The following is a 27,621-nucleotide window of genomic DNA, read 5'->3' on the forward strand; positions in this document are numbered from 1 at the left end:
CCACAAGATAGACTCCGACTCAGCAGGAAATAATCTAGTAAACCTTCAAAAGTAGAAGACGGCGCGGTGTCAAACTGTATCAATGCCTCCGAGCGACCTCGTTCCAGCTCTCACTGTTGGACCGCATCCTGCACGGCATCTTGTTGTGTCAACTGACTTCTTACTTCCATCAAAGCCTTGCCTAGGAAGTTCCTACCCCACTTCGCTCTAGGAGTGTCCCGAGCTTTGCTTTGACTGTATCCAATACCCCATACTCGATCTCGCGCACTTGCTTCGACCAGTTCTCTATTCCCAGTGCCAATCAGCAATTCTCCAAGTGTCATCTCCTCCAGGCCTTCTTCTTGTACCCAGCCATGTGGTGGGTACACGAACACATCATCGCTTCTGGCTGTACCCTGATTGAACTTCAGCCTGTTCGCCTCCACCACGATCTCATATCTGACCTGGTTCCACTTCTCGTCAGTGAAACCACGAACTTTCCTGCCCAGCGATCTCTGTTTCTTGGGATTATCTGTGTCGAGGATCTGCTGCGCGATTTCTGCATCGTTGAAAGTGAGGGCTTTGTGATACATCATGAACTGCTCGTTGCAGGAGAAAGTTGTGTTTGTCTCAGGGTCTTTGATTGGACAGGCGTACCACTGAGAGAAGAATCCCCAGGACTCATGAGGTTTCCAGAAGTAGACGGGCGCGGTAATGTTTTGCTCCTGCTCGGTTCGCCAGAGTGGTGTTGAGGGTGGTGCTTGTTGTTGTTGCTTGTTCTGAGAACGACTGGATCTGCTGTTCTTTCCTATGGCTGAAGCGGCTGAGGGTGTCGTTTCTCTCACTTCGTTCTTCGCCTTTCTATATGGTTGCACACGCGATGGCTTGGTGTTGGAGGACACTGAAGCTTCTCTCGGCATTTTGACTATGGAGCGTGTAATGCGCAATTTCAATCAAAGGAGTGGCTAAGTGAATGAAAGTAAAAGGAAACCCCACAAATGCCTACACTTCTTATGCTTACAAGACCAGAAATATCCATGCTAGCATTGGTAGGCTGTGTTGCCTGTTGGCTGAACTTGAGTCATGCCTATTGTGGCCCAGCGATCGTTCGCCAATCCAGCGCAGTGTTCGGTTTTGAGATGCACAATCATGAAACAAGCTCCATAGCATTTCGTTACACACATCTTGAGCCGCAAACTACTAGCGTAGTGGTTTAGCGAGGACTTGCTGCAGCCTGCAGCTCAGCAAAAGTACCCTACTAGTGAGTGATACCAAAATCGGAATAAAGTTCGCACTTCTCACGCCCTCAGCTTATGCTGAATCACTCTCTCCCACGTCTCAATACTGCTAAACAGCACGAATTATACATATTGAGTGCGCTGTTGGCAAATCCTATTGCATTGGATCAAGTATATCTGCAATAGATTGCTTGCGTTCAAAGCAGAGTTCCTTTAAGGAGGAGGTCCAAGTGAACTACTGGATTTCTAGCACAAATCTGTAGGGTTGAAAACGAATGGAGGACTACCGCGACTCACGCTGATAATGCTCGACTTATGACCGCTACCACCTCTATCAACACCATATCAGAAGTGTAATTTCCAGAACGCCACCAACCATGCCGAGCGCGCCAACACTTTCTGTGAGTTCTCACATGACAACGCAGCAGGAATTTTGCTGCTTCGCCTGCTTGTAAAAGCCCTTGGACATGCCGCTAAGTTCATCACTTTTAGCGACCAAGGTGTCCAGTTTCTCACCTCTTTGTAACACACTCTCGATAGTCTGGTGCAAAACAATCTTAGTCTCATCCAGTTCTCGTTGCACGGCCGCAATTCCAGTCTGCTCAACATTGATGGCCTCTTCGCGAAATTTCTTGCCTTCTGGCCAGTCGAGAGGAGGATTTCTTTGTGCGATCTCTGTTGGTGTGTACTTCACCTTGAAGTTATCTGCTGCTTTCGAGAGGATGGTCTGCGCGGCCAGCTTGTCGTATTCAGCCTCCGTTATTAGGATCGCGCAGAACCCGAATGATGTGTGGTAGACGTGGACCTTGCCTATTTTCTCTTCAATGGTGTGTCTGCTGCCAACTGGGGTTCGCTCCGCTACCGTTTTCGATGAGAATTGTATAAATTGTTTGTAACTGATGGTCCGTGAGCGCAAGTACAGTGTATGATCACAGTGGTACTTACTTTTCACGAGTGAACATGCTGAATGAGCTGAGGTCATAGTCTCCAGCCAACTCAACAGCCTGCTTTCCTTGATCTGTGCGAAGAATCTGCAGCTTGTTAGCCCGGGTAACGCATGTCCTGGTTCTTTTACGTGCACCTAGATAATATATCGTCTTTGGCCTGTTCTTGTTGCCCGCTACTCCAGTATTTGGCGCCGAAGACGGCGTCGACGATGAGCCTCCTCCTAACCAGGACATCTTTTCAACTTGTGCTTTCCTTCGTCGATGTCGTTTGGTATAGAGTTTTGGAGAATATAGAATTAGACCAGAATAGTCGTCAATAGGTATAGACAGCACAGCTCGAGGAAGACGATTTCAAGTTAAGAAAAATAGTAATGCCTGTTTTCCTGACAAGGCGGTGATCATAGTGAAGTCAGAGCGCCTGCATGGTGGCACATGCAAGCAACGTTATCCCCGAACCACAATGCGATTCGTCCCGCTCTCAGCCCCGGAAGTTTCTTTGTCCCGGCTGAGTTTCCAGACAGCATCAGCCCACACAGGCTAACCATTTTGAGATATCAGAGTCATCACTGCCAGGACGACGATTATTGCAAATTATTTGCCCTTGCAGGTTTGTGTTTTGGTTGATTTTCATGAACATTTCATTGTGATACTGCAGCTTCGACCACTGGCTTAGAGTGAGATCTCGAAACTTTCGTCCTCTGGCTATTGTAGAGACATCTAAAGCTTTAATCATGGAGAACGATCTTTCACAGTCTATACAAGAATGGCGGGCGCAGATGGCTGCTATGAGGCAAGCATTGGCAAATTTCAAGTTACCCGAAGCCGACAAAACAAAGGCCTATGAAATAGAGGACGACCTTGACCTCAATGCTGATGTTTCAGATGAGCCTTACGACGACATATGGGATATTGAAAGTGATCTTGATGATAGTGTCGATACAAGAGAGTCAAGTCCTGGTCTTAATGGCTTTCATACTCCCGACTCGACACAAGGCGTTTACGACAAACGTTGGCTAAGACATAGATGTTCAGACTTTGCGAACAGAAGACCCGGAATTGATGCTTCTGACCTCGAACAGCAGATCATTGCACTCCTAGCATCCGACAGTTCGAATGACGAACTTCAGATGTCCTTGGCAGAAATAATAGGCTACGACGACCTCGACTTCATCATCGAACTTATCTCACATCGCACCACAGCATTGAAGGATTCTGCCGCCAGCGAAACTCAGACGAATGGCCTTCTTGCAGGTTTAGAGACAAGAGCACAACGACAAGCTCGACTGCGTCAGCAAGACTACGAGCACAAACATGCTGCTCTTGCACCTGCCCACGATCGAACCGGTCCTGTCTACCCTCACGTCTTCAAGTCGGATTCAGCTGCAGCTGGCAACATCCTTAGCGTTTCTGGACAGCGCTTCTCTTTGCCTGTTGGCAGTGAGCGTTCTGAGAAGCCCAGGTACGAGGAATACTCCATACCTGCAACGAAAGTCGGCACTCAAGCAGCGCATCAGAAGCTCGTTCCTATTGCTGAGATGGACGGTTTATGCCAGCGTACCTTTAAGAACTACAAGACTCTCAACCGTATGCAGAGCTTGCTATATCCTGTCGCCTATCGTACATCAGAGAATATGCTAGTCTGTGCACCTACTGGTGCCGGTAAGACCGATGCTGCTCTACTGACTATTCTCAATGCCATTTCTCACAACGTCGAGCCAAATCCAATCGAGCAGCCCGACGCCCAAGATTTTGTCGTCAACACTAACGCTTTCAAGATTGTGTACGTTGCACCGATGAAGGCTCTTGCCGCGGAGATTACAGAGAAGTTCGGCAAGAAATTGGCTTGGCTCGGCGTAAAAGTGAGGGAGCTGACTGGAGACATGCAATTGACCAGACGAGAAATTGCGGATACGCAGATCATCGTTACTACTCCAGAGAAGTGGGACGTCGTTACAAGAAAGAGCACTGGTGACACCGAGCTTGTACAGAAAGTTCAGCTACTGATTCTAGATGAAGTACATCTCTTGCACGACGAAAGAGGAGCTGTTATCGAATCTCTAGTCGCAAGAACGGAAAGACAGGTTGAGAGCACTCAACGACTTATACGCATAGTCGGTCTTTCAGCCACGCTTCCTAACTATGTGGACGTGGCGGACTTCCTAAAGGTCAATCGAATGACAGGCATGTTCTATTTCGACTCCTCCTTCCGACCAGTGCCACTTGAACAACATTTTGTTGGCGTCAAAGGAAAGGCTGGCACTAAACAATCTCGCGACAATCTGGATCACACTGTCTTTGAGAAGGTGAAAGAGATGCTCAAGCAAGACAAACAAGTCATGGTATTCGTCCACTCAAGGAAAGACACTGTACTTGCGAGTCGTCTACTTTATCAACAAGCTATCGACGATGGCTGCGATGAGCTTTTTACGCCTGACCCAGCAGATCCGGCAGTAATTCGTGCTATGAGTGACCTGAAGAGTACCAAAGGGCGCGAGCTGCGAGATATCGTGCCTAAAGGCTTTGGCTGCCATAACGCTGGGATGCCACGATCAGACCGAAATTACATAGAACGAATATTTGCTGATGGCGCCATTAAAGTCCTTTGCTGTACAGCAACCTTGGCTTGGGGTGTTAACTTGCCTGCGGCAGCTGTCATTATCAAGGGTACACAGCTGTACAGTTCCGAGGCTGGAAAGTTCGTGGATCTTGGAATTCTCGACGTTCTTCAGATATTCGGTCGTGCTGGTCGACCACAGTTTCAAGACAATGGTGTTGGTTATATTGTCACGACGCAGGATAAGTTGCAACATTATCTGTCTGCAGTTACGTCTCAGATCCCCATTGAGTCAAGATTCTCATCACGTCTAGTGGACAACCTCAATGCCGAAATTGCTCTTGGAACAGTCACAACCGTCGCAGAAGCGGTGACGTGGCTGGGCTATTCTTACCTCTTTGTGCGCATGAAGCAAAACCCACGTGCTTATGGAATAGATTGGGACGAATATCAAGACGACCGAGTACTAGCCGGACGAAGACGACAGCTTATTATTGACGCTGCCAGAACTTTGCACCGAAGCCAAATGATAATCTTCAACGAGCGCACCGAGGAATTGCGATCGAAAGATGTCGGTCGAATTGCATCCCAATATTATGTGCAGCAAAGCAGTATCGAGGTTTTCAATGAGATGATGCGCCCTCAATCTAGCGAGGCTGATGTGCTGAAAATCATCAGTATGAGTGGAGAGTTTGACAATATTCAAGTAAGAGACAGCGAGGCACAAGAGTTACGTCGTCTCGAGGACAATCGTGTCTGCGACATTGAGCATGCTAAAAGCACTGCTACGGACAACAAAGGTGATGATAAGGGCTCGAAGGTGACCACCAAAGCCAACACGGAACAAGAGAAGGAGAAGAAAATCATCGAAAATCATGCCAAAACGAACCTCCTACTACAAGCCTACATTTCTCGATTGAGATTGGAAGACTTTGCTCTGGTCTCAGATTCCGCTTACGTTGCTCAAAACGCAGCTCGAATTTGCCGCGCATTGTTCATGATTGCTCTTAATAGGGGTTGGGGTTATCAATGCGAAGTTTTGCTGTCGATGTGCAAATCTATCGAAAAGCAGCAATGGAGCTTTGTTCATCCTTTCCATCAATTTGATCTGCCACAGCCGGTTCTGAAACAGCTTGATGATAAGGTACCGACTTCGAACATCGAAAGTCTACGTGAAATGGAGCCTGCAGAGATCGGAAGTCTGGTACACAACCAGAAAATGGGTGGTGTGATCACCAAATTGCTTGACAACTTTCCCACCGTTTCAGTGGACGCTGAAATTGCACCACTAAATCGCGACGTTCTCCGTATGAAGCTTTTCCTATACCCTGAGTTCTACTGGAACGATAAGCACCACGGCACCTCAGAAGCGTATTGGGTTTGGGTCGAAAATTCCGAAACCTCGGAGATATACCACCATGAGTACTTCATACTCTCTCGCAAAAAGCTTCATGACAATCACGAGCTTAATTTCACCATTCCCTTGAGCGATCCCATACCGGCACAAATCTATGTGAAAGTCATATCAGATCGATGGCTCGGCGCAGAGACTGTTTATCCAGTATCTTTTCAACACCTCATTCGACCTGATACAGAAAGCGTGTACACGGACCTTCTGGATCTGCAACCTCTGCCTATAACCGCACTCGAAAACCCTCTTCTAGAAGAGATATACAGCCCGAAATTTCAGTTCTTCAACCCGATGCAAACGCAGATTTTCCATACACTCTACCACACTAACAACAACGTCCTTCTCGGTTCACCTACCGGGTCGGGCAAGACCATTGCTTGTGAGCTTGCAATGTGGTGGGCGTTTCGAGAACGACCAGGCTCTAAGGTCGTGTATATTGCACCCATGAAGGCACTAGTACGAGAACGTGTTCTTGACTGGGGCGCACGACTCGCTCCTCAACTGGGCCTCAAATTAGTTGAATTGACGGGTGACAATACGCCGGATACTAGAACAATACGTGACGCGGACATCATCATCACGACTCCCGAAAAGTGGGATGGTATCTCGAGATCGTGGCAAACGAGATCATACGTACGACAGGTTAGTCTGGTAATAATCGACGAGATACATCTTCTTGGTGGCGACCGTGGTCCTATCCTCGAGATTATTGTCAGTCGAATGAACTATATTGCTAGCCAATCCGAAGCTGGTGGCATCCGACTCATGGGTATGTCGACAGCGTGTGCCAACGCTAGCGACCTTGGAAACTGGCTAGGCGTAAAAGCCGGAAACAATCAAGGATTATTCAACTTCCGACACAGTGTGCGACCTGTACCCCTTGAAATCTATATTGACGGCTTTCCAGAACAGCGAGGTTTTTGTCCACTAATGGAGTCCATGAACCGACCAACTTTCCTTGCCATCAAGAACCACAGTCCAAGCAAGCCAGTCATTGTTTTCGTAGCTTCTCGTCGTCAGACACGGCTGACAGCGAAAGGATTGATCAATTACCTGGGTATGGAAGACAATCCGAGGCGGTTCAATAACTTCGCGTCAGAGGAGGACCTCCAGCTTACCTTGTCCACCGTCAAAGATTCAGCACTTGCAGAAGCTCTTTCATTTGGAATTGGTTTACATCATGCCGGACTTGTAGAGTCTGATCGTACACTGTCTGAACAGCTATTTGCAGCGAACAAGATTCAGATCCTGGTTGCTACCTCGACCTTGGCCTGGGGTGTTAATCTGCCGGCTCATCTAGTCGTTGTCAAAGGTACACAGTTCTTTGACGCAAAGATCGAGAGTTACAAGGACATGGACCTGACTGACGTACTTCAAATGCTTGGAAGAGCAGGGAGACCTCAATTCGACACATCAGGCATTGCACGAATATTTACTCAGGATGCAAAGAAGGCATTTTACAAGCACTTCTTACACACCGGGTTTCCAGTCGAATCAACCCTACATAAAGTGCTCGACAATCATTTGGGCGCTGAGATTTCTGCAGAGGTCATTACCACGAAGCAAGACGCTCTTGACTACCTGACTTGGACATTCTTCTTCCGTCGATTACACAAAAATCCTACCTACTACGGCCTCGAAATATCAGCCGAAGAGCACCGCGATAGTCCACTCGTTGCTCGGCAGCTCGCAGCAGATTACATGATCGAGCTGGTCGACAAGTCGCTCAAAGATCTTTCCGAGTCGTCTTGCTGTACCATTCATTCTAACGGGGACGTCGATTCAACACCATTTGGCAAAATAATGTCATATTACTATCTCAGCCACTACACGATCAAGATGCTCCTTGCGAATATCACCGCACAACCAAATCCAGCGTTCGCTGACTGCTTGGCTTGGGTTTCACTAGCCACTGAATTTGTTGACCTACCAGTTCGACACAACGAAGACTTGATCAACGCAGAGATGGCAAAGAACCTTCCCTATGCATTTCCTGCTTCTGCGATATCTACCTCGCCTGGTACACCTGCAAATCCAGATGCTTCTTCAGGTAGCGAGCTGCCGATGTGGTCGCCACATATCAAATCCTTCCTTCTGTTGCAAGCCCACATGCTTCGACTGGACTTGCCAATCTCTGATTACGTTGGTGATCAGACCAGCGTATTGGACCAGGCAATCCGAATTATTCAAGCTAGCATCGACACTTTCACGGAACTGGACAACTTGGCTGGCATTACACAAATGACTCGGTTACTGCAATGCATCAAGTCTGCACGGTTCCCAGACGACTACCCGCTTAGCATCTTTCCTGGTATCAGCGAGATCTTCGACGAAACATTGGCAGATAAAGCACCAAAAGACCTTGTTCAGACTGCTCAATTGGCAAATCGATACAACAAGAACACAATAGACGCGCTTCTGAAGACTCTAGATGTTCCAGTTTCGAGTCGCAAGGAGGCCCAACGAGCCATTGACTTCCTTCCGGATCTCGATGTTACCGCGTCTGGAGCTGGACGAGAAGACGGTAGTTTGACCATAACTTTGAAGAGGAGGAATGCGCTGAAGGACAGAGAGGGCCGAGTATATGCACCACGCTTCCCAAAACCGCAATCGGAAGGATACTTTGTGGTAGCATGTGCTGCTAGCACCTCAAATGTCCTTGGTCTGAAGAGGGCAAATTGGCCAATAACTTCTGGTGCGGCCAATACCGCGAACGTGCCCGCTGGATCTGCAGGTGGTCCTAGAGCAAGGGGTGGACGCATGGAATCAAACACACGTCTGCGCATGCCGGAAAACCTAGTACTAGGACGGGACGTTAAGGTCGACATACTTGTACTTAGTGACGCTTATCCTGGTATGGAGTGGACTATGAAGGACGTTGTGGCGCCGCAGATGGTGCAGCAGCAAGAAGCACCGCAGACAGTAACTGTCCAGATCGATGAAGGCTTGATCAAGGGCAAAGCAAAGCTCACTGGTTAGAAACGGTTGCTGACTGCTTGATAACGGCCAGCTCTCTTCTTGCTTCGACTCTGCCAACGATTGAGTTACTACGTAGTGGAACAATATAGCAAGTACCTTCTTCCCGCAACAAAATTGTCAAGAAGCTCAGACTTGATCTGAAGGCTCAGTTTCGGTCATCAGGCAGTTCTCTACCAATGCCGCTTTAACGCAACTAAAACAATGTGCATAACCCGAAGGACCAAAATTCAGGCACTTACTTAGTAAAGACAAATTTGAACGAAAAAAGGGCGCTGTATGCAAAACAGGACTGGAACATCTGACACCTGGCTCCGAAGCTCTTCCGCTACAACTTTCGAGTCGCACACGTTCCAGATACAATTTCCAAGTCACTGCACTAGTTCCTGTAACTCTAATTGCCGTTCAGAGAAGATCGGGCTCCCAGCCGGTACTGGTGGAGGCGAATTCTGTGGCACTGGTGTTCCGTCGATACTCGCAATTTCAAGTAAAACATCCTGACTCAGTCCCGGCTTATGACGAGTATGCACCTCTTGAACGACCGGCACACCTAGGCTGACTTCTTTCTTTTTCTCCTGTACAGACTCTCTGATCCTCTCATGCTTCTGTGATATGGAGTCCACCCTGTTTATGCTAACTGTAGGCTCGTGCTTTCGAACGGATTGTGTTCGTGCAACTGTCACCTTTGCAGCTACGCTTGGCTTTCGAGAGAGTGAGACTGTGCGTGCCACGGAGACTTCTGCTGAAGGTCTCGCGTAAGCTATCATGGTTGGCATAGGTCTGGAATTCGAGCCTGGACCTGCGACGATTGGTGCTGGTGGTAGTGGGAGTGTGGCCGATCTAGTCGCATAACGTGGTCGTGCCACGTTCGGGCTCCGAGATGGGTATATGTGTGTGCCTTCTGTATTTGAGCGAACCAGCCTGACTGGGCGTACGCCGACGTGGTTGACTAGTTCATCAGTGGTTGATTTGGGAGCATATCTTGATAGAGGGATGTGTTGGTGGTTTTGGACCTGGAAAGCAAGACGAGGTGGAGATGGCGGCAGTATTTTCTCTCTAATGTCAGTCGACGCTGCCGAGGTCGTTCTTGCGACTGAAGTCATGTTGACATGTTCCTTCGCAGATCTGATTGGGGTTAACTCTTCGGCACATTCAATCACTGGCGACGGGACAATGACCTCGAGCTTCGATGACTTCAGACAGCCTTTCGCCTTTGCCTCTTTCGTAGAGATCATGCCAATCTTCGACAAGGTGCTATTGTCCTGAGACCTTGCGTTGCGACTGTGGTTAATGGGCTCCATCGGCCTGGCACTAATCGGAGGCACATAGCAGGCGAGGTGATCAGGCGTAGGTGGAAGAACAAATCTTTCCACAATGGCGATTGTCTCGTCTATTGCGAAAGAAGTCGTGTTGAGCTCTCTGTCACTATCGGTAGTCACAGTACCGATCCCTGTATCGCTTGTATTTGGTTGTCGCTGAAGCCTGCGCGCATTTGACCTAGATCGAGCGAGTTGTACAGCAGCAGAGCCCGGTCGTGTCATCTCGAATTGCTGACCAACCTGGCCATCTGAATTACGGAAACTCTTCACATCGAAGAATATCTCACTTTGACTGGACGCAGACGAGTGTACTGATGGAACATGCTGTTTTGAATGGATGAGTTCCTTGTTGACTGGTGGCGGGAAGTCTCCCTGTGTGTCTGCAGACTTCGCTGTGGGGCCTATTGCATTTGCCGTGAGAGAAAATTCTGATAATGGCGCTGTGGCAGATCGATTGCGATAGGGGCTCGTCATATTTCTGGACGGCAGAAAGGTGGATAGGGTAGGAGTTGTTGGGAAGAGGGAGTACTTGGTAGCGTTCGGTGTTTGAGCTCCAGTATGAGGCATGAATCGAGGGGACGAAGTGGTTGGAGAGGTAGCTCGTCGAACAATCTTTGGCACAGCAAGTTCTGTTTGATGAGGATCGGACCTGTCCGTTATAATCAACTTCTCCAAGCCCTTGCTTCTACGTACTAACAATTTCGACTGCTGAATGTCGTCAATCTCCTGGAACATGATACTGAAGGGCTCGAGCGGAGTTCCTGGTATACTGACTTGAAGTAATGGCGTACTGGTAACACCATTAAATTGACCTTCAGACTCTGTGCTAGCATCGGGTGATTCGACCTCGGATCCTACACGGTACTGCCTCCTGACGCTGACCTGTCTACAATCGTCAGAACCATCAGGTGACGGTAGTGGACTTTTGGGATTGCGCCATGGTACCCTTCCACTGGGTGGGAGGCCAAGCTTGTTGCTGTCCGGCTTGGGTGGTTGTAATTTGTAGAAGGTATCTTTGTTGAGATTAGATTTTGATCTGAAGAGAGCGCCGAACTTCCACTTCTTTACTTTGGTTGTCTGGCCCAGCGACGGCTTCTTTGGGCTACAGGCATGATATTGCTGTACAGGGCTCATCGATGAAGCTATGCTGTTGAATTGGGGAGGGCGGCGAGGACTACCAATAGCGAGTCCGATTTGAGAGGCGCGGAATCGAGCGGAAAGAGGTGTCTTCTGCAATGCAGAGTCGGAGCTCTTGGGCCTTTCGATAAGTAAGGTGAGATCGGGCTTTCGTCTTGTTCTGTAGCAGTCATCGCCAGCAGTAGCCGGCCTCGCCGCGGCGCCAAGCACCCGCCTCCGCGGCAGGTCGTCTTCGGCTGTGAAAGCGAAGTCGAAGCCATCATCAACGCGGGCGTGGGATGTATCGTGGCTTTTGCTTGGTTCTCCTTTGACTTTCCTAACAGACAGCCAACGTTGTGGCATCACGCTCGACAGACGACAGATGATCGTGGTTGACGTGCGTCAGCAACAAAACGGAAGGGAACGTGGGAGGAGCGTAAAAAATCAAAGACATCCAAGACGCGGAAAAAGGAGAGTGAATGTTTCAGTAGAGATCCAAAGTGAGTCTGAATCTCGCATAGCAAAGAGGCGAATGCTAGAATTGGCGATAATAAAACAAGAGACGACTTTACCATTGCTTGTCATGGCATGGGATGCATCAAAGGGATAAGTAGCAACAAGCATGGTATGTGCATCATGAACAGTCCTCAGTTGGAGCGAGGATGGCGAGATGAAGTGTCAATGGTGGAAGCGAAAAACATCCAGAAGCTCAGAAGCTAGAAGACGATGCTCGATCTCTCGTGTGACTAAGTATGGGCAAATTCAAGCAGCGTTGAATCGATTAGTGCTATGCCTGCAACAATATCGAAGGGACTAGCAGAATCGTGCGACTTGTTCATGTAGGAGGGGGAGACGAAAACCAAGACAGAAGAAGCACGCGACAAGAGGAATATACTTGGCGCGTTTCAATCTTAGAGCTAAACCTAAATGAGCACTAGATTTGTGACATGGTCGCGATGGCCTGGTAAACCCCAGCGCGAAACGCTCTGAGAAACGTGGGAGATAAGGTTTGGTACAATTCGAATGCTCAACCATGAGCGGGACAGCAAGCAATGCTCCCGCTATGATGTTCTTGTATCCGGCCAGCCTTCCGTTCACATAGGTAACTACCTAGAGAAGTTGTATTGTGTGCTTAATGCTCCTCGCGAACCTGCGCACACGTGCTGCGTATTCAGAAGTTGCAATCTCGCAACCTAATGGTTGGGGTACTCCTTGAAACTGGCGAGCTCCACCACGAACTGGCAGCACATACAGCCCTGGTCATTCAACATCCACGCTCATCTGAAACATCCAGAACAACGAACGTCTGGGACAAGCTGGAAATGGCTGCAGTTCTTCGTGAGATGCCACGTCTCCTCGACACATCACAACAGACGCAGAATGAGTTCCAAGCTGTAAATCGTGCTACCAAGCTGGAACAACAGTCGAAACCTCTATCAATATGTGGGCACGTTACCAATAAGGAGCACACTGTTCACTGTATCGCGTAACATTCGTATTTACTCCAATAATGCCGTAGCGACGGAGCGCGCGTGGCAACCCTGCTGGTTATGGTCTGTTCTTCGTCCATGGATAGGGTTATTTCGCTGCTTTGGCTTGGTTACATGCGACTTGGACAAGCGTCGAATCGCCATACACGCGCAAATGCCTACCCACCAATAAGTCGATCCACGTCCGGCTCTAGAGTATGTTTCATCGTCCGTACAGACCTATGACTAGACTGCATCGTGTCGTGTTCTCGAACAACGAGCGAACATTAGCTTAGCAACACCTGCCTCGTCTCCGCGCTTCCTCGGGGTCTCGAGTGAAAGAGTTGGCTGTGCTTCCATTGCCAAGGTCGTTGCTATCGTCTCCTCCGATGCCTAGACCAGCAGCAACTCCTGGCAATCCGAGCCAGCTCCTACGATGACCGTGACCTAGCCTGAAACTGCCCGTATTCATGGTGTTGGCCGATCGAGGATCTTGGTGAGAGAAGCAGTCTCCTTCTGATCCAGGCCAAGGAGTTTGTGATTGTTCAGAAGCCACTCTCTTGTTCCGTTGGTCTATCAGCTTCTTTGCGATGACACGGAAAACCTCTTCAATGCCGTCATTGTCCCGTGCAGAGACCTCATGACAGGAGTCCCATGCTGGATCCTGAGTCCAAAATATTGAACTGCGTTTTGAGTCGGGACTCATGACAGAGTTCGAAGCGATGTTGCCAGACTTCATGGTAAGTGGTGGTGTTGAAGAGGTGCTGGCTACCAGATTCAGACCGGCTAGGTGCTCAGCGACATAGGTGATTGTTCTTTCGAAAGACACTTGACGCTTCGAGGGATCGTCGACTACCAGGTCGACCTTTGTACCAACGACGTGTAAAATCATGCCTGTACCAGGTTTGCTCTCGTTGGAGGAGAATTCGCAGTTTTGTCGGATTTCTTCCAGCCACTCCTTCATCTCCTCCCAAGAGCTCTCACTCGTGACATCGTAGCACAGAATTCCAGCATGCGCTCCACGATAGTATAGTCTAGATATTGAGCGAAACCTCTCCTGCCCAGCAGTGTCCCATACTTGCAATCTCACAGTCGTATTCGTGTCTGAATCGTGTAGCTTTTTCGTGACAAACTCGGCTCCGATAGTGGGCTTAGTGGCCACCGACGCATTGGGGTTGACAAACTTCTGGACCAGACTCGTCTTTCCCACACCCTGGGCTCCAATAACAACAATTTTGGCCTCGACCACGGAGGCTGGAGAGTAGTCGCGGGATGAAGATTCGACAGATGGTTTCGAGGTAGATATGTTGGGAGCAGCGGCTGTAAGTGTAGTGGTGATGGCCGGCAGTGGTTTCTGACGTGGCATGTTGCAAACTATGGCTTGATGTTCCGAGAGGTCAGGAACAGGGATTTCGACGGTCTGATCATGTCAATTTTGCAGTTGTATTGCCTGTGCTTTCAGTCAATGCGATCAATAAGTGATAGACAATGAAAACAAGATCTCGAGCGACTATAGTTTGCAAGCCGGGTACGATGAGGAAACAAAGTCCTAACACGTAGTTAGCAGCAACAACCGTTTCATGATTATGTGCGCGAAGAGCACATGCATGGTGGGGGTCAATAACAGATCTACCAATGTTAAGGTTAAAACACCATAAAGTTATGGCTGTTGGTGGTTGCGCTATTGAACGCATTGTGGGTGTAAAAATGCTCGAACATCACCTTGTGCGGTTACGAATAGAGTCAAATGGTGCCTCGCACAGACCTCTGGCCGCATTTGTGCACTGCATGGATCAGGCTGGAATCAGAGAGTCGGTCAAGGTGTGCGGTGCTCATTGCGATTCGGAAGGGAAAGAGCAGAAGGGCACAGTTGGGACGGATCAGAACAATTGAAGCTTAAGCTTTTATACTCGTGCTCTCGCAAGTTGTGTTTCTCGAAACGACATGGGTGTCAAATAAACATGTTGGCGTGCTTTTGTGGGGATTCGTTTCCGCCTGAAAGCCCTATTCCAAGCCTCCATTGCCATCGACTACTTGTGTATTCTCATGAGGTTTCCTGTTGATGCAGAGCGTGTAACAGAAACCCGATTGAGGAAGCCACAACCTCAACGGCCAGCGTTTTCTGGCAGCCATGCTGTGTGGTCTACAAGTACTGTGGTACAAATAGAGGCAAGAGGAAGCCGCTACTACTATCTTTCCGGTCCTTTCCGGTGAGTTCCGGGCCAAGCTATGAAGCGGAAACCCAGCAAGTAGCAGCCTCACCAAAGACTACTCGGTCAATTTCTCGCCGAACCTCCCCTCAATTTGAAGCACAACAATAGTAGCATGAATTGTTACTGCAGTTTTCTTTGGCTGAATCGCTCACGCAAGGTATCACGGTCGAGTTATCGGAGCCTGTTCGTTTGACCACGATACCGGCTAAAAGTCCTTCTCATTGCCACTCTCGTAGTCGAGTGTTCCAACCCCGATCTCGACCGTCACAATTCTGCCGAGGTGGACTTTTACACTTTCCTAGGTCGCACAGGTTTGGCTCCGGCACGATGTCCGTATCCATTTTCAAGAACGGCAGTCTCCAGATTCTGTAGATCACCCCGTATTGCGTTTCGAGTAGCCAATGAGCGTTGACATGGAACAAATTGTCAAGCCAGCAAGCTCAACAGCGACCACTTCTACTTTGACCAAGATCTTTAATACCGGTGGCTTCACTGTCAGTCCGAATTCCTTCTTCTTGTTCCTCTTCGCTGCTCTAGTGACCACAGCCTTCCTCGTCGCTTGGGTTGGATATTCTCCACCTACCTTCTACACCTCTGGACTACCCTCGCCTGATCCTGAAAGAGCACCACTACTAGACGAACAGCAGCCAGAGTCAAACCGCCATAATGAACCGCGACCCAGCTGAGAGGCCCGAAGTCGGTGACCTTACTGGCGAAGAGATTGCGAAGCACAACTCCTCGGAGTCTTGCTGGGTCATTGTGAACGGCAAAGCTTACGACGTTACCGAGTTCCTACCAGAGCATCCAGGCGGCCAGAAGATCATCCTCAAGTATGCTGGTAAGGACGCCACCGAAGAATACTCCCCTGTCCATCCCCCAGACACGCTTGACAAATACCTGCCCAGGGAGAAACATTTGGGCGCGGTCAATATGACGACGGTAGAGCAAGAAACCAAGGAGGAGTCTCCAGAAGAGAAGGCAAGACAAGAAAGAATCAAGGCAATGCCTAAGCTAGAAGTATGTTACAACCTCATGGATTTCGAGGCCGTTGCAAGGCATGTAATGAAGAAGACTGCCTGGGCCTACTACTCCTCTGCTGCCGACGATGAGATCACAATGCGTGAGAATCATTCTGCCTTCCACAAGATCTGGTTCAGACCCAAGGTTCTGGTCGACGTCGAGAACGTTGATATGTCAACCACCATGCTTGGCACCAAGGTTGACATTCCATTCTATGTTACAGCTACAGCTCTTGGAAAGCTAGGCAATCCGGAGGGAGAGGTCGTACTGACTCGGGGTGCCAACAAACACAATGTCATCCAGATGATACCTACACTCGCCTCCTGCAGTTTTGACGAGATCTGTGACGAGAGAAAAGGAGATCAGGTTCAGTGGCTACAGCTCTATGTCAACAAAGATCGTGAAATTACAAAGAAAATTGTACAGCATGCAGAAGCCAGAGGTATCAAGGGTCTGTTCATTACCGTAGACGCTCCACAACTCGGCCGCAGAGAAAAGGACATGAGAACGAAGTTCGACGATACAGGTTCTAATGTACAGAACACGAACAACGACAACGTCGATCGATCTCAAGGAGCGGCACGAGCTATCTCTAGCTTTATCGACCCCGCCCTAAGCTGGAAGGACATTCCTTGGTTCCAATCTATCACGAAGATGCCTATCCTCCTCAAGGGCGTTCAAAGAGTCGAGGACGTCCTCAAAGCCATCGAATACGGTTGCGACGGTGTTGTGCTGTCGAACCATGGTGGTCGCCAGCTAGATACGGCACGATCGGGTATTGAAATCCTTGCGGAAGTAATGCCAATACTACGCGAAAGAGGTCTACAGGACAAGATTGAGATTTACATTGATGGTGGTATCCGAAGAGCAACAGATATCATCAAAGCTTTGTGCTTGGGTGCCAAAGGTGTTGGTATTGGTCGACCTTTCCTATTTGCTATGAGCGCCTATGGTCTGCCTGGTGTCGACCGAGCTATGCAGTTGCTGAAGGACGAGATGGTCATGAACATGAGGTTAATAGGAGCGCCAACGGTGGCGGACCTCACACCCGACATGCTTGACATAGGCAGCGCAAGGTCTCACTATGTCAACCAGCCAGAGGACACTTTGGCGCTGAGAGCCTATGATGCCTTGATCACGCCAAACGACATGCTGAAGCCAAGATTGTGAGCGTTAGGCTATTCGGTGAAATTCTTCGGGATCAGCGGGCTTGTCACGATTATCACGAGCGTATATACACTATAGCGACCACCAGTTTGGAATTTGATTACTTTTCTTGCCACCTATTGATCCTGCTTATGAGCATATTATCCTTCGTTTCCCCACCGAAGTACTGAGTTTTTCAACCTACACGATACTGCATCGCAATGTGCGCGCAGTACTGAGAAGGGTCCCAGTTCTGGATCGAGGTCTCAACCACCTCACACATCATGCCGAGACATGGTGCAAGCGAGACTGACTCGTGATAGCGATAACAAGTACCTACGCCACATCAGACTTGGATAGGTGTGGGTATGATTCAAATCCGAAAGTTGACACATGCAGCTAGGGAATGAGACTGGAATCGGCAGAAACTGGCTGGCCTCTCTGATTCGACTTCGTTGGGTACTTTCCAGGGCGAACAAAGGAGGATCTGATCTATTGTGCTTGATGAGGTCTCTTATGTCTGATCTACATCTGATACCTGAGTCGACATGTTTCATTTGCGGTTTAGTCAAGACTATAAGCTCTACAAGAAACGCCCGCCACAAAGATAAAATGCTCAAGGCTCAACTCTATTGGCAGATCTGCAAGGTGGATTGAGAACAATTGTTGAAACCATAAGAGACTAATGCCGATAGCGAAAAGCAATGCTCTACGAATTTGCAAGACGTTTGCACACCTAGATGACTTCAACATCCGCAATGCGAACCACCGTGGAGGAATCATTGAGCACGAAAGAGCTCTCTAGCGTACTTGAGCTTGACGATCCAGCATGGCGGCCATCATGCATCACAACCAACAAGACGACTGGAGAGAGATGTGGGAATCGTCCTGCTCGTATGGCGCATACACAAGCTGAGGAAGACGCCGGCACGACATGTGAAGAGCTCCTCGACCAGCAACCAATTGACGAGGCATTGATCGAGCTTGCTAAATACTGCCTGTGCCGAGGAGGGATGAATGCTGCGGGCGAGACTCACCAGGACGAGGCCAGCATCTTTGCGGAACAGTGGAAGGGCAAACTAATCAAGCACGGATATGGTTACCTGAAGTCCATCGGTCTCGTGGAGCTTACGGAACAAGCTGTTGACGGCAACATTGAACCTGCACCAGAAGCCATCGATAAGTCTCGAGTGAGTCTCTTTGAGCCTCGTGACTATGAGGATCTCGTCAATCATCTTGCTAACACGAGCTCCCACGATGGGCCTGTGTCTGTCAAACACGAGACGGTGCAGATCACGCCTGTCAGACCAACACGAGCGCAGACCCGAGAACATGACAAGGACGCATCGTTTCAGTCGTTCATTACCAGAAGTGTAACTCGAAATAGTCCTGCGGAGACCATGAGCTTACGAACCAGCTGGCAATATTCTGGCAAAGTACGCAAAGAAGTGCTTGATCGTCTTGATACACCTCCTAGTACCACAGAGTCGCCACATGTAGGGACAGGAGCAGAGCCCTTGCAGCAGGAATCTACAGAATGTGAAGTACTCGAGGGCTCAGTAAAAAGCTTGCGCCATCTGGTCCGTGGCAGGCCTTGTTATGGTCCTAATGCAGGAGTTGGGAAGTGGCAGTGTTCTGCGTGCACCAAGCAGAGTCGAAAGAGTTTCTGGGACTAGTTGTGACTGTGTGCAGCGAGGATAGACCTTGCAGGTCAGAGGTGGAAAGTGGTCTGTGTTCCACCCGAACTGAGTGTTGAATGGTACGTGTTCTTGTCGGCTGTGAGAATCTAAGGAGCAGATATTGCGGGAAATCATCTCTTCCTCGACTTAGTCTCTTGCTTGTTTATGGACTAAATACAGCTTCTTACTCTGTCCTATATGTATTGCGACAGGCCAACCGCGTAGTCGTACCTGGAGGACTGCCTACAGATCTCCAGGTTCTGACAGTAGGTACTCAAACATGAAGCGCGTATGCATCCTTGTAGCAATTATAGACACACCCTCCGGGCCTGCACCTGCCAAATGCGAAGTCGGCTAAGTTACTTGTTCATCGCGTAGTGTGGCTCGCTTAGTTTGATGTTTTCATTTGCTGCGGACGCTCAATTGCTGTCATTCGTCCAAGCGAAGGCTTCAGCATGAAGTACTCAACCCTACTGTAGTGTGATGTACTACAGATCGTCTACAACGAGCATGCTACTCAGTCTAGCAGTATACATCATGCTGCACTGCTCATCTCTAGTGTGAACCCGATCACGCGCATGCTGTTGAGTCTCACTATAGCTTGAACTTGTCTCAAGCTATAAATGGGGTTTCTTGCGACATGCCAGAGTTGGCACGTAAGAGACGCAGAACGGTGAGTGACACGGTGTTACCATCAACGTCGCAGCTGAAGGCTTATCTCTGGCACTATTTACAGCGATCTCATCTGGGCGCTGCGATGTTGCACGCCTTTTACTGAAGCATGGAGCAGATCTTGTAAAATCTTCAGAAGATCATAGCCAATTGGACGCTGCTGCCAAATTGTCAGATGACGGTGCGATGTTGAATTTATTGATGAGTTTTGACCCGGATGCAACCTATCTCCAAAAACGCTCCGGCAGTGCTCTTGGTGCGCCGCAGCAACTGGACAGTTTATGAATGTCAAATTACTGCTCGAACACCATGCTGGCATTAACGATCGTGGTGGCTATTATGGTACAACTCTACAGACTGCGGCCTCGAATGGCCACGTTGGTATCGTACGATATCTGCTCAGTAAGGGCGCCGACGCAAATGCGCAGTGCGGGCACTACGGAAATGCTCTACACGCCGCTGCCACACGCGAATTTCGCCAAGTAGCAGAGATATTGCTTGAGCATGGTGCTGATGTCAATTGCGAAGGCGGACCCCAGGCCTCGGCCCTTCTTGCATGTATTGCTTACTATAATAGTGGGCTGGTATTATTACTGCTTGACCACGGTGCAAAGGTGTCCAGAGACATGAGTCTGTGTTATCCAGCATACCATGGGCACTTGGACGTCGTCGAGCTGCTCTCGAAATGAGGCGCTCATCCTGATACAAAACAAGTGAGCACTTATCAAGAGTATCCATTGATAGCAGCCGCGATGTAGGGCCATCTACCGCTAGTAGAGATGCTTCTTACTCATGGTACGGGTCCTTTCATTAGGTCTCGGTCTAGTGGTCATACTGCTACCAGCGCCCGGAATGGATACATTCTGCGAGCCGTGCGCAGAGCACGAATTAACAGGCAAGGTTCTCTATATAATGTAGAATCGGAAGGAAATAACGAATAAGCAGACGTTGCATCAAACTATGTCTCAGATGTGTCGACTATCTTCATCATTTTTGCGTCAGCTTCACCATCCCGACTTGGACCCGACACTTGGATCCGTGACAACCCCCAAACACATCGGGACTAATCGTTATCATAATTGATGCCACCGTATGGCCCGAGTCTTAACTCTCTGAGCACCAGCTTGACTCTCGTCACGATAGCATCCAATTCCTCCACAATGCCACAATTCACCAGATGTTGATATTGCACTGAATCATTATCCTTCCACCACTGAAGCTCGCCTTCCAACTTTCTCTTATCTCGTCGGCAGAACTCCTTGGTTTGCTCCCAATAGGTCATACGCCATTCTAGGCTACTTCCGAGTACAGGCGTACTGTCGATTTTCTTGAGTACCTTCTGATCAAGGTCATAGAGGGTTAACCACTTCGTGAGGTGGGTTTTGACGATACCACTATCCCTCGTTCCTTGGTCTTTCTTCTGTTTCGATACTTCGTATGCGTCCTCACTCCTGCTGATGTCATTGAGCAGATTGTCTCGTTCTCGGATATGGTCTGGTTCAAGGGCTTCTAGCTTTTTGGTGCCACTTCCTGTGCCTGTGGCTTCGACGGAATCGAAGACGGCTAGAGCTGTGTGCCAGTGAGGGTTGGATCTTCCAGGCTCAAGCATGACGAGTATTCTGGGTTTGGAATAGACAGAGATTCATGGAGGAGGATTCATGCTGAAATACCAATGGGATGTGTGTTGTGTTTGTCAGTTTGTTGTGCTTGTCGAGCATAATTAACGCAACTCTGCTTGATTTGGTTCGTCGATTGTTCCCGGAGGAAAACTGCTTCGGGTGTCACTGTCACTCCAAGCGAGTACTTTTGGTTCGTCGATCTAGTAGGGATGACAAGACTTTGGATTTAGAAGTGTCAAGGGACATTCAACTCCTTCGAGGAAACTCACATTACGGACAGTACGCGACAAATCCAGCAAGCAGACCTCAATAGCCACTCCGTCCACTGACTACGCCATGTGCCTTGCCATCTTTCCCAAACATCTCAGAGAGACCTTTGGCAACTGCATCAGGACGTTCATAACCACTGAAATGCCCGCCACGATCAAATTCTTCCTGATACACAATCGGTCCCATCGTATGACGCCACGATTTGGGGTTATTGCAGAGCTCGACTGGGAAATCTGCTAAGCCCAGCGGACAATCGATGTAGCTTTGCACGAGCTGGAGGGTCTCTAGGTCGTGGGTCGCTTCGTAGTAGATGTAGCTCGCTACACAGTGAATTAGCCAAAGCTCGATTTGGTGCTTACGTAGTGGTGAATAATTGGGCACTCACCTGCATCTGGACCGGCTCTCGAGAAAACGTAAAGGCTCACCCAGAGGCAAACCTCATCTTCGGTCCACGGGTACCGATCAGACCAGTCCACGAGCTTGTCCCATATCCACGCTAGCAGACCGACAGGCGAATCCGATATCATATAGTTGATGGTTGCTGGTCTCGTCGATTGAATGGCGATGTAACCTCTACCCTCGCCTGGAACACAATATCAGCAAAGCTCATCGAGACATGCAATTCAACCTACCTGTACCAAACGGATTCCATCGTTCTCCCTGCTTCATCTGATTCAGCTCTCGTTCAGAATAGCTTGCAGGCTTCGGATTCTCATCTGTCCACTTCGGCTCAGATGCCCACGCCCAATTAGTGTGAATGCCCTTGACATGTTGCGGATATTTAGCTGATAAAGTCCTACAGATCAGGAAACCCCAATCGCCACCCTGAACAACATATTGGTTGAATCCTAATGCCAGCATCACCTTGTGACAGGCCTCAGCATATTTCGGGATACCGAAACCTCGCTTCAGAGCTGGACCTGAGAATGTATAATTTGGTAGCGAAGGTGCAACAACTTCAAAAGCAGGTTTGCCGTCGCCTCCCTTCAGCAACGGCGCCAACCTCACGCACTCAAGCACACTTCCGGGCCATCCGTGGACGAAAAGGAGCGGAATAGCATTCGGCGCATCGTTCTTGAAGTGTAGGAAATGTACGTCCACACCGCCGTGGCCATCAATATCCACTGTGGTCTCGAAATTGGGGAGTTCATTCAGCTTCTTCTCGTGGTCTCGCCAGTCAAACTTGTCCTTCCAGTGCTGGTAGAAGTGTTTGATGTCCTTTTCTGGTGTGCCGTAATCCCATGCTGGGTCGTCTTGCAGCTCTGTTGGCCATTGGTAGTCACATAGGTTACGCTTCAGACGGTCAAGCTTTGCTTGAGGGATATCGATTGTGTAGGGTCGAATCTGTGCCATTGAGAGCTAGGACAATCGTGTCCCTCTGCGAACCCTGGCGATCGGTCTGGCATAAAGGGCTTCTTGTCACCTTCGTATTAGTCCTTCACTAACATCTCCTCTTTCCCCGCTCGTGGGGATGAGCGATCGTAACCTTGATGAGCACTAGTTCGTTTGTGATAGTTTAGATTCAGTGAAGAACGATCTTCCTCGTGAGAGTCAGAAAGTCTGTCTCCTCTTCCTTGTACGAGTGCAGTTCATGGGGTCTGGTCGTTGCCGAGCGCGAGAAAGTCAAGCGGTTTCCGTGAGTGTATAGGCTAAATAGTGCAGCTACTTGAGCCATAGTCTTCAATATGCAGGGCGGCTTTAATGATAGATAGCCTCGATTTGCGAGTGATACTCGCTGTGTTTCTTGGCTTAGTACATGTTCGAAACGTGCTCAAATATCCTCTTCGTCTTCCTCAAGACTATAAGCCACAACCTCAGCAACATATGTCCTCGCAGGAACTGTGATTCTCATCGGAAAACCGCCATGATCAGGCTGCTCCGACGGCATAACCATAGACCTGCCACTTGCAATCTCATCACCATTCAACACTCTAGCAGTCCGTAGTGTGCCATCTTCATCGATCTCCTTTTCAGCAGCAGAAAGGATACCCGTAAACGTTGCTCTGGGATTAGTACTCTTGAAGGAGACTTGAAATCCTGCACCAGCAAGCAGAAGTTTACCTTCTCCTCGATGTATCACAAGACCGTATCCTGGTGCAGGCGTTCCAAGCACGAGAGCTCTTTCTACGACGACTTCCATGGCGATGTCGCTGAAGGTGTACCGCCATTCTTCGTGCACGTTGCGGCTGTCGAACTCGTCGAAGAAGAAGCCAAACATGCTTTCTGGACGTTGTGCTTGTGCTTCGAGGATATGGGAACTCAAGCGATGGAGTAGACCGTAGGTATGCTGCCAGATCTTTCTGTCCGCTTCGCTCGAGAGCACAGTGTCGATGCCGAAGGGACTACAGCCAATGCAGCTGTAGCTGCCATAGGAGAGCCATGCTCTTCTGGCACCTGCATTGTCCGCCCTCTGCTCGGGTATGAATAATGGTCTTTTCTTGTAACTATACTGCTTGCAAATCCAACCATAGTCATGGAGGTACAGGTTTGGACTGATGAAGTCGAGGTGGCCTTTGTCGATTGTATGCATGTACCAGATATCAAGTAGATGTGGCACAGGCCCACCAGAGGGGTATGCACCTACTTTGTGAGAGCCGCCAGCTACGGCTGATGTGCTTCTGCCTTTTGTGATAGTATTCAGGTCCAGTGTCGACAGGCCATCAGGACTCAGCCAGCAATTTGTATACATCGGAATATCATACTCCCTCTTTCCAGCTGTTACGACCCAAGCGACGTAGCGAGCGAAGACGTCTGCCATAAAAAGTTCCTCCGTTGCAACACCGTATCCAAATACGGACTCCCAACTAGTGTTCTCGCAATGCTCGAGTGCCTGCTTGAGATATGGCCAGCGTTTCCTGAACATCAGATGTAGTTCAGTCTCTGTCGTCAGATACTTCAACAGGTCTTCCGGAACTGTGGACTCAAAGCTGTCAGTCGCAACGTAAGATCGATCTCGACTGTCACCCAGCATTCCGCATTCGTTCTCAACTTGGACCATCAACACAGTAGAGTACTGCGAATCTATCTCTTTGATGTGGCGCATCAGGGCAGCGAAAGCTTTTGCGTCCGCCCTACAGGCTTCAACGTTGAAAGGACTCAACAAATCGACAGTCTTGAGCTTCCCGTTATCAACAAGTATATGAACCCTTGGAAAGCGTTTGACGTCTTGCTTCACCCAATCCGGCACGTATGTGGATGTGGCACTTTTGAAGCTTCCGAACCAGAGGAGGACAAGGTGAAGGCTGTGTTCTCGAGAGTCAAGGATAATCTGGTCTAGCTCGCTGAAATCGAAATTGCCTTCTGTCGGTTCAATCATTTGCCAGGTTACACTTCCTAGGACTGTGTTAATGTTCATTGACTCAATCTTTGGCCACATTTTGGACATGTACTCCGCAGAAGAAAAGGAAGAGTTGTGCATTTGACCCGGGAGCATCAAAAAAGGATTGCCGCCAACCATGAGCTGCTGTGAAGTCCTGGTGGGCCGAAGATATGTTGGCTCCACCGTGTCTGGAGACTCAGCAACTGTCTGTGGTGTAAGTGGTGCCATTCCCATTTTGCTTGGAAGTAAACTGATCGGTCTAGATATCGAGATCCGGACAACGGCTAAGTTCGTTTGTGCTGGTGTATAGGCAGTTGATTATGGCCGGGCTACAGGCAGTTGGTCCACCACAACATGAAGGAAAGCTGTAAGTGGATCGATTAGCCCAGAGCTGGCAGCTCCTGCTTGAAGCGGACAGGCTGGGTCGCTGATATAAGCACTCTTTGGACGTACATACAGCTGGCAGATGTTTAGTGCTAAGAGCCACCTCCAGGCATGCCTGAAGGTAGCGCTCACTCGATTTCAGGTGTCCTAGAATTAGAGGTTTATTACTTTGTGGGCAGAAGGTGCTAGACAGGGATCGCAGAGAATGTGAAAATATTGCAATGGTCTCAGGATATCAGGAAAAGTGGTTCTACGAATTGTGAAGTGGTGAGGGTTGCTGCATGATGAAGGCTAATCATACAACTCAGTCAGGAGAGTTCTAGCTGGTGTAAAAGAGTGGTTAGACATAACGTATGAGTGAACGACTGGAGTGCAAGAAGCTCTTTAGCATTTCGCAAAAATCCTATACGTCATCTAGGTGTGCCGTACAGGCATACCACAACACAGAGCGCAATTCGTGGTTTGGGGACGCGCCACGAATAGCAGAAGGCCATGCTAAACCAAACTCACCTTGATAGCAACTGCAAAGAGCATGTTTGGCAGACAGCCCTGCATCAAGGGCTCGTGTACAGACCTTGACTTCACGCAACCCAAATGATGATCATTCGTCATTGGCGCAGGTGAAGAGACGAAAGTATATGCTTGCACATGCAAGGCAGAGAGAGAGAGGACCGACAAGAATATCCGACGGTTCCGATCGTTGTCGTAGATGGTGAAACATTGATTGTGAATGTTGGATGTTGATGTCAGGCAGCAGCGAGGGAGGGCTTGACGTCGGTCGACTCGTAACGGTGAGACAAAAACGACACGAACGAGATTGGTGTGCGGGACAAGACGACGTGGAAGGGGTCATACGAGGGTACGAAACGCGTAAGGCGGCAACCGTGCTGAATCTGAGTGCTGGCAAGGGAGTACGTGATACGGCGATTGTGGTGAAAGTGAACAGGACGTCGGTGAACGGATGTGTGGATAGCGTTGAAGACTGTAAAGCTTTTCGTATCGCGATCGACTGGCTCGGAGCTCGGGATCGTACTATCCATATCAAGGTCAATACTCATGAGATGGTGCTTGCCTTTGGGTTGTTAATCTAGTAGAAGCAAATCCTTATGCTTTGTCCCCTGCCATATGCATTCTATTTCGCCGAGACAGCTGTCTGCTCGTGTCCGCCAGGTACGCGCGAATTTTGCTCCACCTCATCTATATGCGTTTGGGGGGTTGGTGCCGACAGATTCGAGATCTACTCGATCATTTCGAGTTCGTGTTGAGTAGACACAGGTTTGCGAAAGGGTACTACTGAGCTCTATTCAGCAGTGTCGAGCTCGTCGTGAGCAGGAGCAGGGGAGTCATTCGCTGAGCGGGAGTCAGCTCTGATCTTTTATGCCTGAATGTCTTTCATTTGGGTGTTCTGACCATTCATACCTTTGCGGTCGTCACCGTTTGTTCGCTCCTCACGATCTTCGTGGTCGTCCCGTCGTTCTCTGTCATCCCGACGATCCTCGCGGTCTCCTCTGTCTCGCTCACGTTCGCGGTCGGCAGGACTTCGAGATCGTCTACGGTCGTCGTAATCTCTATCGCGGCGACGATCGTCTCGCTCACGGTCGTCTTTCCTAGGGGATGCATCTCTTCTTCGTGGTGAAGGGGATCGGTGGCCTCGACGAGGAGGACTGCGCTCTCGTCTATCACCACCTTCACGTCTGTCGCCTCGAGCAGGACGCTCTCGATCGCGACCAGTATCGAATCTCCACGATGCGGATGGAGGAGTTCTCGCCCACTACAACTAGTCAGTAATTGAACATCGAGCCAATATTGGCATCTTACCTCGATCTTCAGAACGTCGTCCCTACCAATGCGTTTGTTGTGCATCTCATGGTATGCATCATCAGCATCCCGTCGAGACTCGTACTCCACGAAGGCGAAACTAAAGCTATGTCAGCGGGACATATCATGTGCGCGGAGTGAAAGTTCTTGCAGTCGGCTGGTTGAGGTTCGGGGCGCTGGGATGTCGCATCGAACTAAACGACCATATGCCTCGAATTCGTATGCCAGGTCTCGTGCCCGTGTCCCCTGACCGAAACCTGTCACGTACAGTGTGGTTCCTGATCGAGACATCCTGTGAGTTTTCTAAGACTGTGGTCTTTTGAGACTTCAATAATGATTCAACAGGTAACGTGGTTGAGAAAGAAATGGATAGATGAAATGGGTATGGAATAGTAAGCAAGGCAGAAATTGTACGAAGAAAGGCAGCTGCGCCGCTAGTTTGGCCTGTTTCGGATTGCCCAGCCACTTCCGA

The 27,621-nt window shown here is 49.3% G+C and overlaps 11 protein-coding genes across 11 annotated transcripts; 3 read left to right on the forward strand and 8 right to left on the reverse strand.

Annotated features, from left to right (window-relative positions):
• Positions 1-110: 110 nt before the first annotated feature.
• On the reverse strand, positions 111-899 carry LTR64_001617 (uncharacterized protein; the record flags this gene model as incomplete). Its single annotated transcript, XM_064895996.1, has 1 exon — positions 111-899. The coding sequence occupies one exon, from the start codon at positions 897-899 to the stop codon at positions 111-113; it is 789 nt and encodes a 262-aa protein (XP_064758683.1).
• A 727-nt stretch (positions 900-1,626) lies between these two features.
• YKT6 (palmitoyltransferase) lies at positions 1,627-2,398 on the reverse strand (the record flags this gene model as incomplete). Its single annotated transcript, XM_064895997.1, has 2 exons — positions 1,627-2,113; positions 2,163-2,398. 2 exons carry the CDS (start codon positions 2,396-2,398, stop codon positions 1,627-1,629), a joined length of 723 nt encoding a protein of 240 aa, XP_064758684.1.
• A 497-nt stretch (positions 2,399-2,895) lies between these two features.
• On the forward strand, positions 2,896-9,108 carry mug81 (putative steryl acetyl hydrolase mug81; the record flags this gene model as incomplete). The annotated part of the gene is made up of 1 exon (XM_064895998.1): positions 2,896-9,108. One exon carries the CDS (start codon positions 2,896-2,898, stop codon positions 9,106-9,108), a length of 6,213 nt encoding a protein of 2,070 aa, XP_064758685.1.
• A 368-nt stretch (positions 9,109-9,476) lies between these two features.
• Positions 9,477-11,903, reverse strand: LTR64_001620 (uncharacterized protein; the record flags this gene model as incomplete). The annotated part of the gene is made up of 1 exon (XM_064895999.1): positions 9,477-11,903. One exon carries the CDS (start codon positions 11,901-11,903, stop codon positions 9,477-9,479), a length of 2,427 nt encoding a protein of 808 aa, XP_064758686.1.
• A 1,398-nt stretch (positions 11,904-13,301) lies between these two features.
• LTR64_001621 (uncharacterized protein) lies at positions 13,302-14,375 on the reverse strand (the record flags this gene model as incomplete). Its single annotated transcript, XM_064896000.1, has 1 exon — positions 13,302-14,375. One exon carries the CDS (start codon positions 14,373-14,375, stop codon positions 13,302-13,304), a length of 1,074 nt encoding a protein of 357 aa, XP_064758687.1.
• A 1,513-nt stretch (positions 14,376-15,888) lies between these two features.
• Positions 15,889-17,412, forward strand: CYB2 (Cytochrome b2, mitochondrial precursor; the record flags this gene model as incomplete). The annotated part of the gene is made up of 1 exon (XM_064896001.1): positions 15,889-17,412. One exon carries the CDS (start codon positions 15,889-15,891, stop codon positions 17,410-17,412), a length of 1,524 nt encoding a protein of 507 aa, XP_064758688.1.
• A 734-nt stretch (positions 17,413-18,146) lies between these two features.
• Positions 18,147-19,064, forward strand: LTR64_001623 (uncharacterized protein; the record flags this gene model as incomplete). The annotated part of the gene is made up of 1 exon (XM_064896002.1): positions 18,147-19,064. One exon carries the CDS (start codon positions 18,147-18,149, stop codon positions 19,062-19,064), a length of 918 nt encoding a protein of 305 aa, XP_064758689.1.
• Positions 19,065-20,802: 1,738 nt separating this feature from the next.
• On the reverse strand, positions 20,803-21,348 carry LTR64_001624 (uncharacterized protein; the record flags this gene model as incomplete). The annotated part of the gene is made up of 1 exon (XM_064896003.1): positions 20,803-21,348. The coding sequence occupies one exon, from the start codon at positions 21,346-21,348 to the stop codon at positions 20,803-20,805; it is 546 nt and encodes a 181-aa protein (XP_064758690.1).
• Positions 21,349-21,664: 316 nt separating this feature from the next.
• On the reverse strand, positions 21,665-22,981 carry LTR64_001625 (uncharacterized protein; the record flags this gene model as incomplete). The annotated part of the gene is made up of 3 exons (XM_064896004.1): positions 21,665-21,948; positions 22,014-22,211; positions 22,261-22,981. The coding sequence occupies 3 exons, from the start codon at positions 22,979-22,981 to the stop codon at positions 21,665-21,667; spliced, it is 1,203 nt and encodes a 400-aa protein (XP_064758691.1).
• Positions 22,982-23,399: 418 nt separating this feature from the next.
• Positions 23,400-25,865, reverse strand: LTR64_001626 (uncharacterized protein; the record flags this gene model as incomplete). The annotated part of the gene is made up of 2 exons (XM_064896005.1): positions 23,400-25,154; positions 25,842-25,865. 2 exons carry the CDS (start codon positions 25,863-25,865, stop codon positions 23,400-23,402), a joined length of 1,779 nt encoding a protein of 592 aa, XP_064758692.1.
• A 766-nt stretch (positions 25,866-26,631) lies between these two features.
• LTR64_001627 (uncharacterized protein) lies at positions 26,632-27,440 on the reverse strand (the record flags this gene model as incomplete). The annotated part of the gene is made up of 4 exons (XM_064896006.1): positions 26,632-26,681; positions 26,751-27,102; positions 27,150-27,249; positions 27,418-27,440. 4 exons carry the CDS (start codon positions 27,438-27,440, stop codon positions 26,632-26,634), a joined length of 525 nt encoding a protein of 174 aa, XP_064758693.1.
• Between the last annotated feature and the right edge of the window lie 181 nt (positions 27,441-27,621).

This window comes from Lithohypha guttulata, assembly GCF_036872675.1.
Source record: "Lithohypha guttulata strain CCFEE 5908 chromosome Unknown scaffold_1, whole genome shotgun sequence".
Taxonomy (NCBI): Eukaryota; Fungi; Ascomycota; class Eurotiomycetes; order Chaetothyriales; family Trichomeriaceae; genus Lithohypha; species Lithohypha guttulata.